This window comes from Perca fluviatilis, chromosome 18 (genome assembly GCF_010015445.1).
Source record: "Perca fluviatilis chromosome 18, GENO_Pfluv_1.0, whole genome shotgun sequence".
Lineage (NCBI taxonomy): Eukaryota > Metazoa > Chordata > Actinopteri > Perciformes > Percidae > Perca > Perca fluviatilis.
The window spans coordinates 29,403,941-29,420,929 of NC_053129.1; the positions used below are offsets into that span (position 1 = coordinate 29,403,941).

Consider the following 16,989-nt stretch of genomic DNA (forward strand, 5'->3'; position numbering starts at 1 on the left):
TCGAGTCTGCTGGCTGTCAGCAGCTGTACAGAGATTCAGTACAGCTCATTCATTCCTGAGTGGCAGGTATCTGATCTGAGGTCAGACAGTGGCAGGCTGTGACAGATCACCTTAACGAGGCGAGTTCGCATCCCTGACTCCAGACACGAGACATCCATAAAACACGGGACGAGAGGTCCTTCACGTCCACCTCCAGCGTGTTCCAACAGCTTGTGTTTTTACAGTAATGAAAACACTGCAAACAGAAGTATACAAAAAACTACAAAAACAAAACAAACAAGAAGGGGACAAATCTTTAAAATCCATTCCACGTGAAAATAAAATGTTGTGACTGAAAGACTATTAAAAGGTTTCTATTCTTGCATGTTGATGCAATGAAAAGGATGTTGATTTATTTTTGAATTGTCTTTGTGTGAAATGTGCTAACTTACAACATGCTTTATTTTGTAGTTTAAAGGTGCCCTGCCACACGCATTTCATTACTTTGTTGGTAATGTCAGAAGTTCTACCATGGACTCTGTAACATTTTTTGTGGAAAAAATGCCTTGGTTACCTTGTTTCAAGCCATTCTAGCGTGGTATAGAAAGCCTGCAGGAAGACTCAGCTCGATTCCTGCCAGTTCTCATTAATATTCAACAAGCTAAGCTGTTTGAATCGGATTGGCTAACAGCTAGCCAATAAGAGCCTGACTGTCAGAATCCTTTACCCAGCCCAACTGGGCGAGCTCATGAATAGTAATGAGCTCAGGCAACATGATGTCAGACTGACCAGCTTTTGTAATTGGCCTGATTTCTACGCTTATTTCTTTTCAGTGGCTAGAGCTGACAGAGGAGGGAGCAGTTCACATATGGACCTAACATATTTCAAAAAATGAAAGTAAAAACAGTTTTGTATGGCAGGGCACCTTTAAGCTAAAAATATATAATTATGGTGCTAAATAAAATGGTCAACTGTGAGATCTAATTTTTTATGAAAGGAATAATATATATATATTTAAAAAAAAAAACTTTTAACATATATTTTGTTAAATGTTTGTGTATTGTTGATTATCTGCTTTGAATATCTATCAGTGAGGTTGTTTCTTGAACTCCTGAACTGGAGAAACTTTAAAAGCTGCAATATTAAAATGGGCTACAAAATTATATTATATATATAAATATTTTCTTATACATTACTTTGAAAATTGTTTTGAGAGGACCAAATCAAAAGAAGGTTTTGCAGACTTGAAACTTTAATCCCTCTGTAATGTTGTAATCCTGGAGGATAACGACTGGATGGGTTTCAATCCCATCCGCACACTGTCTCACTTCCTGTGTTTCCACAGACTCTTTTATGTAATCTCTTGTATGCGAGTATAAAGAAATGTAAGAGGAAATGTGCTTTCCATACAATTGGGAAAAATGGAGCATGTACTGTGCCGTGTTCACTGTATCAAAGGAGAATAAGTACACAAGAGCTAGACGATACAGCCTCAGGCAGCGCATGAAGAGCAAGATTACATGTAGAGAGGGGTCAACTCCAGGACACAAAGCTTTGTTGAGTCAGCTACCTTTTCTGAATGTGTCCCTCGCTGACCATTAGACCTCCACTCTCTCTCACTGTTTACGGATACAAATCACTGAGCAAAGCTAATGACTGCAGGAAACAGAAGACGATTTTTTCTCTTCCTAGTGGCGGAGCAAGAAGATAGTGATGCAAGCCAGTCAAATCTACATTAATTACCAAGATTTATTGAGCCGATGGCCATTACATTTACCAAGAACATTCACACTCCCCAGAGGACGAACCCTTTCTATTTCGGAGAGCTTTCCTCCAGCCCCACTCTCACACTAAACTGATTAAAAATAACTCTCAATCTAATGGCCATCTTGTCGTGCTATCGTGACATCATCAGCTGATAAACCCTTAATAGCTGGTGCAATGCTCAGTACAAATGAAACAATTCCAGGATTACAACTGTTGAGGCTCGACAGAACGAAATTTCCAGCATGTTGTTTATTTCTCCTTAAAGGTCCCATGACATGGTGCTCTTTGGATGCTTTAATATAGGCCTTAGGGTCCCCCTAATACTGTATTTGAGTATTTCTCTTTCCCAAAATTCAGCCTTGGTGCAGAATTACAGCCACTAGAGCCAGTCCGACAATGAGCTTTCCTTAGTATGTGCCATTTCTGTGTCTGTAGCTATTGAGGAGGAGAGAGGGGGGGCAAGGTGGAGGGTGGGGGTGTGGCCTTGACCAACTGCCACTTTGCTCGTTTGAAAGCCATGATGTCTCTTTCTCATGGGTGGGCCAAATTCTCTGGGCGGGCAAAGCAGAGAAAGGGGAGGTAACCTTGCTCCTTATGACCTCATAAGGAGCAATATTTCATTTTCTCAAAGGCAGAGCAGGATACCCAGGGCTCGGTTTACACCTATCGCCATTTCTAGCCACTGGGGGACCATAGGCAGTCTGGGGGAATGCATATTAATGTTAAAAAACCTCATAAAGTGAAATTTTCATGCCACGGGACCTTTAACAGTTACAGACAGGGGCGTAGCACAAAATTCGGGGCCCTGTAGAAAGGCATTCTCTATGGGCTATCTACATTCACAGCTATTCATTCTAGCATCTTGTGGGCCCTCCTCTCTTGAGGGCCCTGGGTACTCAGTCCCCTTTCCACCCTTTTTACAGATACTGGGGCGCAGGGGGTAAGAGTTTATCTAAAGTTGAAGTTTATCATGTAAACCACAACGTCCCCTGTTCCATCCCAATCCATTCTTTTTTTTTTTTTTTTTTTTTTTTTTTTTTTTTTTTTTTTTTTTTTCCTTTTTTTTAAAAAACTAAGGCAAAAATGCACCAAAAATAATCCTAAGAAAAAAATAAATGTGTTGCTTATTTGGGGGTGTAATAACCATCGAATCCCTCTACGGGCCGGCCAGAATATCAGCCTTGTTTCTGCTGTGATCTGTGCATCATAATATGCTACAAATGGGGATCCCAAGACACGTGGCCTACATGCTATTTGTATTTGCTCAAAACTAACACGGTCAGCGTTGCCATGAAAAAGAGCTAATCACAATTGAGCAGCATCATCATGGGGGACAAGGCAAAAGAAAGGCAATGACTGAAAAAGGGCAATTCAAGAATGTTATTTTATCTTATTTCAGTACGCTAAACTCTGATTATTCCTTATCAAGGGTAAATAATGTTGTCAAGCCCAATTAAAATTAGATATTTTAAGGTAACTAATCTTGATTTGTCACTGTCATATATTCAATCTCTTTTTCAAGCAGATAAGGAACAAGTGTGAAAAGTGTGGATGGCATGATTGTCATATTTAAAAAAAATAATCCCAAACTAAAAATCTATAGCTAGAGAAAGATGGTTTGGTTTATTTAAAGAATTAAATGTAGCTTGATAAAACAATGCAGGTCAAAAACAACTTGGATAACCTTATACTTAAATTAAAGAAGTCTGTTTTGCAGTGTAATAGGCTACTGTTATTTGTCGCATTGCTGTCAGTTCATACAGACATCAGATAACCGAGCACTGAGCATGATGGAGAATCTGTGGAAACAAAGAGAAACCAGGACAGCAGCAGCAGGAGATACATATAAAGTTGCTGATGCACAAAGACGTTAACTAAGTGATACGTTCAGGAGGCCTGTAACAATTATTAAAGGTGCCCTGCCACATGTATTTCATTACTTTGTGGTAATGTCTGAAGTTCTACTGTGGACTCTAACATTTTTTGTGGAAAAATTGCCTCGGTTACCTTGTTTCAAGCCATTCTAGCGTGGTATAGAAAGCCTGCAGAAAGACTCAGCACCTCGATTTGTGCCAGTTCTCATTAGTATTCAACGAGCTAAGCTGTTTGACTCTGATTGGCTAACAGCTAGCCAATGAGAGTCTGGCTATCAGCATCCTTTACCTAGCGCAACTGGGCGAGCGCATGAATAGTAATGAGCTCAGGCAACATGATGTCAGACTGACCAGCTTTTGTAATTGGCCTGATTTCTCCGCTTATTTCTTTTCAGTGGCTAGAGCATATGGGGGAGGTAGCAGTTCATTTTCACATTCACGACATAACACAAACACATATGGACCTAACATGTTTCAAAAAATGCAAGTAAAAACGGTTTTGTGTGGCAAACAATTGTCTGATTGCAATTATATTTTACATAATTGCCATTTCTTTGTTTAACCGCAGTTAACTGCTAACATTAGCTACGGTCCTGAGGGGTGTGACTGTTGATGGTAATTATGCTCATTTAAGGAAAAAATACAATCTTTTATAATAATAAAGAGGAGTGGTTTACTTCATAGGCTGTGTACTAGTGGTATTATTATATTATCTATGTCACATAACTCATTTCGAGACACTAGCAGAAAACTTAGTCACCGGAATAATTGGGAATCATCCACCGGGGAAGAGGGAATTAATATCTATACTAAGTTTCATGGTCATTTTGCTGAAGGTCTCTAGGTGTGTCTGTTAGTCATTCTGACAGTTTGGCCCTTGAGGAGTCATCAAAATGAAAATGGTTCTTCCTATTGGAAGCACGAAAATCTACACCAAAGGCTATTCGTTTAAAAAAAATACTTTATCACGGTGAAGACACAAAAGGCCAGACACAAAGTATCATCTTTCTATTTCTTTTTTTGTCGGAACAACTGGTAAAAAAAGAGATTTTTTATTATACAGTATACACTGTTTAGTCTATGTGCACGACGGAGATTGCTCTGGTGCTGCTGGAAGATCCGCCGTATGTCCCCCATTTTCGTCCGGATGTCCCTCACCTTCCGAAATAAGAGCGCCAAACTAGGCGTAAGGAGGCAGTTTTTTTTTTAGCTTTACAAAACAAATGGAACTACGTCACATTCTGCATCGTCTATATCAACGACGTTTCATTTATGGGATTGTTTGTGTTCCGCCGGAAATTTCGCAGGATGTCCCTACTTTTCGGCTGGATATCCTTCACCTTCTGCTTTCTTTGTGTTGGCGTTCTAAACTCCGGTGGATTTCTGAGGACTATGGTTAACTGCTCCTCAGATCTCTGCAGGGTAAATCCAGACAGCTAGCTGGACTAGCTCCGTCAAAACAAGTGAACTAGCCAGACCCTCCTCGCAGCGCTACGCAAAGCGTGACTAAATAACAGTGATATAACCAAAAGATGTATTGTGGGATTCATTCAAAACTTGAATTTGTTTGCAAAAGTAACACGTAAATACATATTTTTTAATTGGAATTGTTGATCGCAATTATTTGTGAGACAATTAATTGTACAGTAAAATTTGGATTTGTTACAGCTCCAGCGTTCAGTGTAAATTGGACTACTGAAACTACATCAAACCGTCAGACTGGCCTGCAGATGAGTCTGACTCAGCTGCGGTTAAACACTTTCAGATCTCCTCATTCTGAAGTGACTCACTGTGACTTACTGTGGCTGTTTAACAATATTTAGATCTCAGTGTGTGTGTGTGTGTGTGTGTGTGTGTGTGTGTGTGTGTGTGTGTGTGTGTGGGTGGGGGGGGATGACTCAGGCCCGTCTCTCCACTATATTCTCACATACTGTACAGGGTGAAACATAAATGTTAATAGTTTAATTATGCATATGTTAATTTAAGAGGGATGATACAGATGAACAGTGTTACTTAGGGAAAAATAATGCAACACTTGATCAGGGGCGATTTTATGAAGCACCCCTAAAAAAATAATTGATAAAAAAGGAAGTCCGTGAAAAAATATTGCACAAGGCCCGCGGGCCAAATCCGGCCCTTTGCAAATTTTGATCCGGCCTGCAAATCAATTTAGGTTCACTATAAATGTTGGCCCGCCCTGTTGTGCGCCAAACCAAAAAGACGGGAAAATGTTTGCAACCTGCAATCACGAGTCACTCAAAGCCGAATTTGGCAGATTTGCCGACTTTCAGATTCAGAAATTCCCGCACAACCAACGAGTTTGCATATTCAGGCCTACTTTTGAAAATGTGCTCTCGGAATATCACAAAATTGTTAAACTTTTGAGCCATTTTCAGAAAATAGTGCTTGTCAGCCATTAGTCAAAATCACATAAATCTCTAATCTTCCAAAGTTATTGATACTGCATATAGGAAATGTCTGCTTATCCGTAGATGAATATACGATTTATTTTGTAATGCCACCTGTGGCTAAGCATTAAAGGATGTTTTTTCAGAATTGTTAGCACAGTAGAATAATATAGGGTTCCAGGCCCCCCTATAGCTCTGATCCCTGAATTGCCCCTGAATGTAATGAATATATTTAATTTGCAGCCCCAATCCCATGTTAGGCTTTTCAATTTATGTTAAAACCAAATATTTGTATTGATACGTGTGTGGTTGCATAAGTTTAAGATTTCTTCCATTGTTTGATGTAGCTGCAGTTCCCCATGATACCATGTCTCCCATTTTAAATCCGTTTACGCACCTTTATGTGTTTGATTCCTAGCTGTAATGGCACAGTTTTTCGTGCTATTGTTAAAGGATGAGATGCTTATATTTTTTTCTTTTTTCCCAACTTATCCCATGAAAAGATAAAAACCCAGACAGAGAAAAGAAGCTATATCAGGCTTTGATCCAAAAACATTACATGTTAGTGGACCCATTCAATGTTTTTTGTGCCTTCATGTGATTCATTGACAATAAGGAAAATCAATATAATTACAACCTTTCAATTTGTTTTTCCATCCAGAGGGAAACGAGTTTGAATTTATTGCCACATCCTTGATGATTTTGGTAACGCGTTTTGTGCATTTGATTTGTCAAATCAAATCAGATCAAATCACTCTGTTGCACGGCTTCCTTCTCTGCACCAAATGATGAGCAGCTATTTGTGTGAGCAGTTGCGCAGTGGGGAATGACTCAGGGCTCAGCTAATAGCTCCCATCAATAATTCAGGCTCTAATCTGTGTCTGGAGAGCCGTCAGAAATGTGTTATATATGGACTAGTCACAGTGATGCGTTGGCTGGCGTCAGTTTGTTTTTGTTCCCTCAGTCTGAAAGAAAGGTGAAACATTTGTTCCCCAACATACCACCTCAACTCGCTTCTGACACTCATGTTTACAGACAGTGCAGGAGGCATCCTGCTTATGTAAACACACCATATGATATTTATTTAAATCTTGCTGGGACTTAAGTAGAAGACAAATTAGAAGAAAGTATATTGCTCAAACTGATTTACATTTGGTTCTGTTATTGTGATTCATCACTAAAAACGGAGGGTTTCTGTTTCCTGCAGTTCAGGATGAAAAACATTGGAGCCAAGGCCTACATTTCCAAATGTAAGCAAGTATAGTCACTGGTCATTACCCTGAAGAACTATTTTCTACTGAAAAATTGAAGGTTACACGTTGTAACAGGTTGCCAAAAAAAAAAACACATTACCAAAATAATCAATAATTCGGGCTCTAATCTGTGTCTGGAGAGCTGTCAGAAATGTGTTATACCCCCGTACTTGAGTCCCGACTTGGACTCGAGTCTGGACTGGAGATGCTTTTCTGTTGTCTCGGACTCGTCTTGGACTCGTTGGTGTTTGGGCTCGGACTTGTCTCAGACTCGGCCATTGGACTCGCCAAATATTCTAGTTGGTCTCAACCGAGTCCAGCACTATATGCTTGTAGTAACTTTCTTCTTCAAAACAAAACCATTGATGAAGTGCGCTCGTTCAGAAAACAGGTATTAGTTGAATTTGAAATCAATCTAGAATAATCAATCTGGTGTACGCTGGGCTGCATCATATACCTCAATCATCAGTTATCAATCCTTTTCATTTTGGCCACAGACACAATGTCAGCCAGCACCTGGTCCTATGAATTCTTCAGGACAAGTCATAAGTTCAAGAATGGGAACATTTCCATTTTATATTTTAAGTAAATAATGTGGCCTAATTTGACCCTTTCTGTCTACGATCTTCACTGTCTCTCATTTGGACTCCTTTTTTGGATTCGGCCTTGACTTGGACTTGAACCTCTTTGGACTCGGGCTTGACTCGGTCTCGACTAATCCTGGTCTGGCAGGTATAGTCACTCATCACTACCCCGAAGAACCATTTTCTACTCCTGATATCCACAGAAATTGAAGATTACACATTGTAACAGGTAGCTAACCCGCCCCCACACACACACATTACCTAAATAAAGACCTCAGGGTCCAGACACTCGATGCTCACCACATTTCATTTGGTACCAAATAAGTGATACAATTAGACATCAAACGATTAGACATTAAACCTTTTTTCCACAACCATTCTTGACGCCGTTCAAATCAGTAATCAGAAATTTCTTTGACAAAATGATTAAAAAAAAAAAAAAAAAAAATAAAAAAAAAAAAAAAAAAAAATAAAAAAAAAAAAAAAAAAAAAAAAAAAAAAAAAAAAAAAAAAAAAAAAAAAAAAAGAAAAAAAAAATTTTTTTTTTTTTTTTTTGAATTTTAAAAAAAAAAATTTAGGAGGTTAATTTAGTGTAAAATTCAAGTGATGCAACTTTGACAGTTTGGCATCCATCACAAGCACATCAGATAATCTTTTAGACCTCGCCGCGTCTTACTCAACACTTCCCTCTGGAAACACTTCCCCTTAGATTTCACTTTGACTAATGGAGCCCAACACAAATTGGCAGATGATTCACAAGGATGTTGAGAAAGCAATAACACGTGCACATGCACGCACGCACGCACGCTCGCACGCACACAAACACACACACACACACACACACAGACCTCCTCCCGGGTTTGGCTGGTTAACAGAGGACACACTCTTCCCCTGTAACTCATTTTAATAATGATGTTAAAGGTGTCCTTGCAACTGAGAGGACTAATGTGTTTTCATGTCATGGAAAATCCTCCACACACAGATAGAAATCCAATAAGCACTGTCACATCCCTGTTCTTTACACGCCACATGAGGAAAACCTGGACTCCGATTAGAGAAAGTGAGAACTTAAGAAAACCAAAAAGACAACCATTTAAAAAAAAAAATCACTTTCTTTGCATCATCGCCTGCCAAACCAACCTCGAAAAAAACAAACAGAGGTGTGTAATCAAAATTTGAAATGTCATTATTCCCTTAAACGAGCTGGCAGCTTTAACGCCGCGCTTGACTTGCTCTTAAGTGGAACATGTTGACTGCACAGTTGGAGGCTGGAGGTTGGTTCTACCGCTGTAGATTTTCCTCCAGCAACAACATAGAAAAAATTTGTTTAAAAAGACAACACTGCAGATTTCTAGAGGATGAGATAATGCTGGAATCATCTATAGTTTGTTATTAATATCAGTTAATCTGTCAATTGTATTTCCAAGTTCTTCTGTCAAAAATGTCTATAAAACACCAGGCCAAGGTGACATCTTCAGATTGCTTATTTTGGCTCAAATCAAAAACTCAAATTTACACCAAATCCTCAGATTAGAAAAGCTGGAACCAGCAAATATAAAAAAATTTTTTTTCATAAAATAATTGGTATTATTAAAGTTGTTGTAGATTAATTACTTACTATTAATGAATTACTGTGATTGACTTGTGACATAAATTCAGCAAATGAGAAAAAATGGGGTTACACTTTACTTGACGGTATCTACATAAGAGTGACATGACACTGTCATGAACGTGTCATAAACATTATAAACAAGTCATAAACGTTGATGACATAACGCTTCTTTTAGTAAGTGTCATTTGGTTTTTGTCATGATAAGTTATGTCATGTGTTCATGACAGTGTCATGTTACTCTTATGTAAATACCTTCAAGTAAAGTTTTACCGAAAAAACTTTATATACAAATTGCAGATATTTTTCTGTTTTTATATAACTAGTACAGGGCCCGTTCAAAATGTGCCCGTTTGGAATGGCCGATTGCTTGGTCTGCTTGTAGAATTCTCCAGAACAGAATTGCACCCCGAAATTACTTCCAGAAGAATGTGTAAAATAATGGAGTAAATGTACTTAGTTACATTCCGCCACTGGTTATTGCCATCATTAGCTTGTCTCCCTCTTCATTTTTAATCTGATTCTCTAGGAGCCTCCCCTGTAGCGATAACAAACATGTTTCTTAGTTTGCTTAATGGGCAGCTAAATAGACGAAAGCACAAGCTAAGTCTATAGCGATGTCTACTAATATATGGTATATTTTTAAATCAGATATGCAACAGTATGATCAGGCCTAGTAAGACTTTGTCTGGATAACCCAAGGCTTCTGAACAGAATTATGAGGAGAGAAAGAGGTGAAAATCACATTGAAATCTAGAGTTACTTAAGAAACTAAGCAGGCCTGATCCCTTATTAAAGCCACAGGAAATACACCATCCCTATTGCACGACTACCTTAAACCTTAGCTAACCCTGATCCAGTCACTGCAGACTGTGTAGTCACATATGAGAGAGAGACGAGTCAGCACTGGACTGAATGGACAGCCAGGGGTCTGGAGATGATTTACAGAGAAGGGAAGTAGGCAAACATACTCCTGCTACACTGCAGGATGCATTTTTTCCTCTAAAATGTGCTTATTTTTTGGTGAATATTGGTAACAACAAAATTTCAAGTCCTTGTACAACACAGGATGGGTGATTCAGTGCTGCATTTTAAGGGGTTATAGGGTAAAAAAAGGTTGGGAAACCTTGGTTTAAACCACTCAAAACAATATGAATTATTCAAAACTAAAAGTCAACAGCGATGTCTACAGCTCCACAAGTATTTCTGAAATGTGTTGAATAGAAGAAGTACAGTGCCCGTTGAAAATGTGCCTGTTTGGAACAGGCTGTTTGCTTGGCCTGTGGTATTGCTGTAAGGACCCCAAACCACTTAATATGCAACTCCACTGTATAGCCTACTACTGACTTACAGTGTACTTCTACATCAGAGGAAGACATTGTGCTACTATATTTACCTGACAGAGGACGTGGCAGATTCAGAATTTAATCACAAACTATCAATCAAAGTGCACTACCCATCCTGCCCATTATGAGAGCTACTCAGCAAATATCTGCATTAATCAACCACCAGAACCGGACCGTGTACAGAGACGGACTCACATTGGACTCACAGAGATGCAGTCAGCTGGCTCCAGACTGTAAGTGTGTGCAGGCAGAGAGAAAGAGACATAGGGGGCGGAACGAAAAGGTGGAAGGCAATGTAAATAAAGGGAGTTTAAAAAAATTTAAATATATTTTATTGTCGTCTTTTTCGTAAACGATATTGCATGTTGATATCACCACAGTCAGAGTTTCATGACGGCGGTGTCCTCTTGTCATTATTAGCGATAACAAATTTAACACTTCAGCAGAGGTGTTCATTTCCGACGGTTAACGTTGAAGTATGGATATGATTCGCTGTTATTAGTTAGCAGAACACCTAATTAACTGGACCCAGGGTTAGTCTGATGAAAACTAACCCTAACTGCAACCCCCCCCTTGACCAATAAGTCAGAAATGACAAAATAGGTTATTTCCATAGATAACATTTGATTAAGTTGAAGGGCCCTATTTTGGAGCCGGCGCACGGCAAAGCCCAACGCAAGTGTCTTTGCTAGTTTAAGACCGACGCAGTTGTCAATTTCCTGTCCAGCGCTCACGTCGTTTAAAAAGCAAATGCACCTGCGCCCATCTGTGCGCCCATGGGCATGCTGGTCTTACAGGGAGGTGTGTTCAGGTGAATTCTTGGCGTATTGCTATCTTGAGGAAGCGGGAAGTGATCGCGCCATCGACCAACAAAAACCTGGTCTAAAGTCAATAACGCAGCATTTGTTTTAACAGTACATTAGTAAAATGCGCCTAGGCTCGTGCACAGCACGCACACACTATGCTCGTTACACACACACAGGGACGCGCAGCAGCACACAAACATGCAAAAGATTACAAATAAAAATATTACGGCGCAAATCCGCCATCATAATAGCAATGCACCAAGGTACAAACGCGCCTGGCTTTTAAAGGGAATGGGAGATGATCTCTGATTGGTTTATTGCATGTCACGCCCAAGACACACCATGATTAATGAAGACACTAAGTACAACCCTTTAGAAGCATGCGCCCGGACCCTTTTTTTTCCGCCGTCAAACTAGCAAAAGTGGATTTGGACACGCCCTAAACGCGCCTGAGCCAATGCGCTTCACGCCGTGCGCTTAGATCGTCAAAATAGGGCCCGAAATCTTTGGATACAACCCACAGACTCCAGTAAAGTCCGACCCGTTGCACACGCCGCTAACCAACCACAATAACAACAACGCCAACGAAGCTTTCTGTCAGCAGAGCGGAGCGTCTTACCTGCAGCCCCTCGATGGCCAGCCGCAGCATGCTGGGAGTCAGTTTGGACGCCTGCTTGAAGGTGAAGTTACTCCAGTCGATAATGAGGATGAAGCCGTTGACCTGCAGCTCCGGGTCTTCGATCATAGATTCCAACGACAGCAGGATCGCCCTCAGTATGTCCACAAACGTGTATCTGAGAAAAACAGAAGAGCAGGGTTGTTTTATTTGCCAGAGCAGCGAAGGGAGAATATTAAGGCACTTAAGTCAATTGACAAAAAAAAAGCTAGAAGTAGAGATGGGCGATATGGAGAAAATCAGATATCAGGATATTCTTGATCAAACACCTCAATATCGATATTGCAACAAAGCGTCAACAAAAGAGTCAAAAAGAGTGTTCAAGGTGTTCAATCGTTTTATCACTTCAGCTGTACTTTCAGGCCGTTATATTTTTAGATAGTCTCATTTATACGTGTGTTTTGTGTGCAACAATCTTAATTTGTAAAGTAACTAGTAACTAAAGCTGTCAGATTAATGTGGTGGAGTAAAAAGTACAATATTTCTATCTGAAATGTAGCGGAGTAGAAGTAGAAAGTAGCATGAAAAGAAAAGATAGTACAAATACCTCAGATGTGTAGGCTACAGTACAGGAGTAAATGTACTTAGTGACATTCCGCCACTGGTTATTGCCATCATTAGCTTGTCTCCCTCTTCATTTTTAATCTGATTCTCTAGGAGCCTCCCCTGTAGCTATAACAAACAGGTTTCTTAATTTGCTTAATGGGCAGCTAAATAGACAAAAGCACAAGCTAAGTCTACTACTGTAACATGCAGCTCCACAAGTATTTCTGAACTGTGGCGAACAGCAGAAGAATAATGACAAGGGTAACAAGTCCGACATGAAATAGATTTCTGAGATTGATTCACGTTGAGAAAGGAGAAATCAATCAGTAAATGAATCAGTACACTCACATGATCTTATGACTGAAATGAGTTAAAGCTCTCTGCACCTCAGGGCACATTATTCCCTATTACATCATGATTTCATTGTATGGAGTGTCTACTGTAACTGTATGTCTACATTTTCTAGAACAATCATGATAGAGCGATATAGCACCAGGGTTTCCCCCAGTGTATTCCAAGCCCGGTGGCCCACCGGGCCTAAATTGACCCCCACCAGGCCTAAGCCATTGTGGGTGGAGGGGAATTCAAATGTATTTTTAGGACGTTTTTTAAACTACAGTTACAGTGGGGTGGCTCGGTTGGGAAATAAGGCGGATCATATTTTCAAATCTCCAGCTAGCTTTTAGCACTGACTTAATGTAGGGCCCTGTTGAGTCTGTCTGGCTTTTTTTTTAATTCTTAATTTTGCGATTCTGTCCATTATTTGGTATCACTGAAAGTATTGGGCCCCAGCCGGGCCCTCGTCGAAAAAAGACACTTGCCACCGGGCCTAACAACTTTTGTGGTACATGGTATATTTTTAAATCAGATATGCAACAGTATGATCAGGCCCAGTAAGACTTTGTCTGGATAATCCAAGGCTTCTGAACTGAATTATGAGGAGACAAAAAGGTGAAAATCACATTGAAATCTAGAGTTACTTAAGCAGCTAAGCAGGCCTGATCCCTTATTAAAGCCACAGGAAATACATCATCCCTATTGCACGACTCTAGTTCTACCTTTAACCTTAGCTAACCCTGATCCAGTCACTGCAGACTGTGTAGTCACATATGAGAGAGAGACGAGTCAGCACTGGACTGAATGGACAGCCAGGGGTCTGGAGATACATACTCCTGCTACACTGCAGGATGCATTTTTTTTTCCTCTAAAATGTGCTTATTTTTTGGTGAATATGGATACTTTTTACGCGTCTGGTCTCTAAACATTGCTCAAATAAAACAATGTCAAGTCATTCTCTGGTACAACACAGGACGGGTGATTCAATGCTTCAGTCTAAGGGTAAAAAAAGGTTGAGAAACCCTGGTTTAAACCACTCAAAACAATATGAATTATTCAAAAATAAAAGTGTACAGTATGAGTGGGAGTATGTGGACATGCTGTCACATGTACACCTGTCTGGGACTGTTTTTTTTATTTGTTTGGTCAACTTCTTAGTTCCAATTAAGAGAAATCTAAATGCAACACCATATCATATTTTAGACAATACTGTTTCTAGCGTCAGGGCAACAGTTTGGGCAGGACCCTTTGTTATGTTTCAACATGATAATGCCCCGGTGCTCAAAGCCGGATGCATAAAAAATTGGTTTTAATTGTGTCCTTATGTTTTTGTCTACTTTGTACATTAAACATATATTGCATGTCTGTCGATCCTGGATGAAGGATTCCTCCTTCCTCCCCTCTAACAGGTATTTTTCTTTATCTGAATCGAGGATCTAAGGGTAGTGGCTGTCATATTATTGCAAAGCTCTTTGAGGGAAATGTTGTGATTTTGGGCTGTATGCATGAAATTGACTTGACTTTCCCCCCCGTTTGGTGAAAAAGAACTTGACCGGCCTGCGCAGAGCCCTGACCTCAACCCCATCCAACACCTTTTGGGATGAACTGGAACGCCGACTTGTGAGCCAGACCTGATCACCAAACATCAGAGTCTGACCTCCCTGATGCTCTTGTGGCTGAAGGGGGGAGCGAATCCCTGCAGCCGAGTTTCAACATCTGGTGGAAAAGAATGAAACCTGAAGAGTGGTGGCTGCGAGAGCAGCAGAGGAATGCCCATGGCTGTTGGGTGTCTACATACTTTTGACCATGTAGTGCATTTTTTCCAATAAAGATGAAAGCTGAGTTGGTTTCCTGTAGTTTTCTGGCTTGTGGAATTCCCTCCCAGAGTACCTGAGGGCTCCACAAACCACTCACCCTTACAAAAAGGCCTAAAGATTTTCATTTTACGCAAGCATTCATGTCAATTTTGTATTTTTTTTTAAACCCGTTTTTAATCTTGTTTTACTCTGTAGCACTTTTGGGACTGATTTTAACATTGAAAAGTGCTCTACAAATAACATTATTTGGGTTTTTTTATTATTATTTTCTAATAAACAATGATGCTGTGGTGCTGAATGGACAGCTCCACAAACCAGTCTCCACATAATTACAGTGGATTTGAAAACACTGACTCTCCTCTGCTCTTTATGTGTTTGATCAGATAACCTGAACGCAGACTGTGCAGCCCCAGCCCCCGGCCTCTTTACTACCTGCTCTGGTCCCAGTTGGCTGCGAACAGGACCAGTATTTTCCTGCCGTATCTGTCCAGATTGGAGAGCACGCCGGGGAAACCGTCCTTCAGGGCCTGCTTGATCCCCGGGTCCGTGGCTTTCAGGTTCTTGAACATGTCCAGGTTCTGCTGTCGGTACTCAAAATACTGTGCCAGCAGCCGAAACGCCTCGAAGTGGTTGAACTTCCTCGCCCGGAGGAATCGGATGATAAACGCGTCGTCCGTCCGGAGGAAACCGATGTCCGGCCGGGTGATGATCATGTCCCGGACTTCCTGGATGTCCTGGTGTAAAGTCTCGGGGTTTTCTTTCAGCTCCACCTTGGCCTTCTCCAGGGTCTCTGGAGAGAGGCCAGTCTGTAAGTGAGTCATCTCTGGCAACAGCTGTCCCTCCACAACCAGCTTCCAGTCAAACAACACAATCAATTGTTCCCCCAACAGCAACAGGGTGAAGTGTATGAAATGTTTTTTTTTCCTGTATGATTTCACTGATCACAAGCTGACTCCAGATGGAGGCCTGCTGCTCTGTACACGTAATCCACCCCGAACTGGCACAGACGCTGCTGCTGTGATGCTCCTATGATGCATCCTCAACACACATATGGGCCGTTCACTTTTACGCACAGAAACATTGCAATTCCACAGTCCAGAATTCAACTTTTATTGTAATTATTTTTTCTTCTTCTCCCCACCACGTATAGCCTATGTCATGACTCAGGTGCTTCTCTCTAGGCTTCGGGCGGTACATCCAACCTGCTGATCCGGGCGGCCTGAGCTCACAGACACAGACGCGCGGCCGCTTCCCTCCATGTCAAAGCCTCTCCTCTCTGTCTGTGACAGAATGACGACGACGACGACGACGACAGCATCACCGTCTCCCCGGCGTCGCTCGCGGCGGCCAGGCAATGCGGCACAACCCTGCAGCACCTGCTATATCACTATCATCATCCCTCCGCCTTGACAACGCATCTCCATCCGCCGACCGACTGATGCTGCTGCTGCCGCCGCTGGTGGTGGTGCTGCTGCTGGTGGTGCCGCCGCTCCGTCACCGTCAATCGACGCAGATTTGGTCCGCTTGTTTCCGCGTCTATACCCCCCCCCACCCCGCCTTTCATTCACCACTGCTTCTCATCAGCACCATCCACGATTTGGGTGTGAATTTAGATCTTAAATCGTGTTTCACAAAGAGCACAAAAAAGGGGAGAGTATCCAGTCCAGCAGCACAGGTGTCCTGCGAGGTTTTGCCACCAGTTTCTAGAAAGGGGTGGGGTGGACTAGAGAGGGTGGTGGTGGGAGGGGCTGGGAGGTGGGGGGGGGATTACCTCCTCTTGCTGCTGCTGCCGCCGTCTGTTCGCTGGGAAAGTGACTGACAACTAGAGTCTGGTGCTCCCCGTCGGTGTATGGACGCCATCGGCGGGGGGAGGGAGGGAGGGGAAGAGGTGGTGGGAGGAGGGGGTGGAGTGTAAGATGAAAAGGCAACAGATATGAAAAAGGGATGCAGAGAGAGAGGGCAGGAAGATGGAGAATAGCTGTAGAGGC

General features: G+C 41.4%; 1 protein-coding gene across 1 annotated transcript in view; it reads right to left on the bottom strand.

The window, feature by feature from the left end:
* Positions 1 to 16,738, bottom strand: part of clvs2 (clavesin 2) — a 37,286-nt gene extending 20,548 nt beyond the window's left edge. Inside the window, exons 1-2 of the mRNA XM_039781413.1 lie at positions 15,434 to 16,738; positions 12,246 to 12,420 (exon numbers count right to left, since the gene is read on the bottom strand). Of these exons, the coding sequence (XP_039637347.1) occupies positions 12,246 to 12,420; positions 15,434 to 15,822 (564 nt within the window). The 5' untranslated portion in view covers positions 15,823 to 16,738. The remainder of the gene's footprint in view (positions 1 to 12,245; positions 12,421 to 15,433) is intronic.
* Between the last annotated feature and the right edge of the window lie 251 nt (positions 16,739 to 16,989).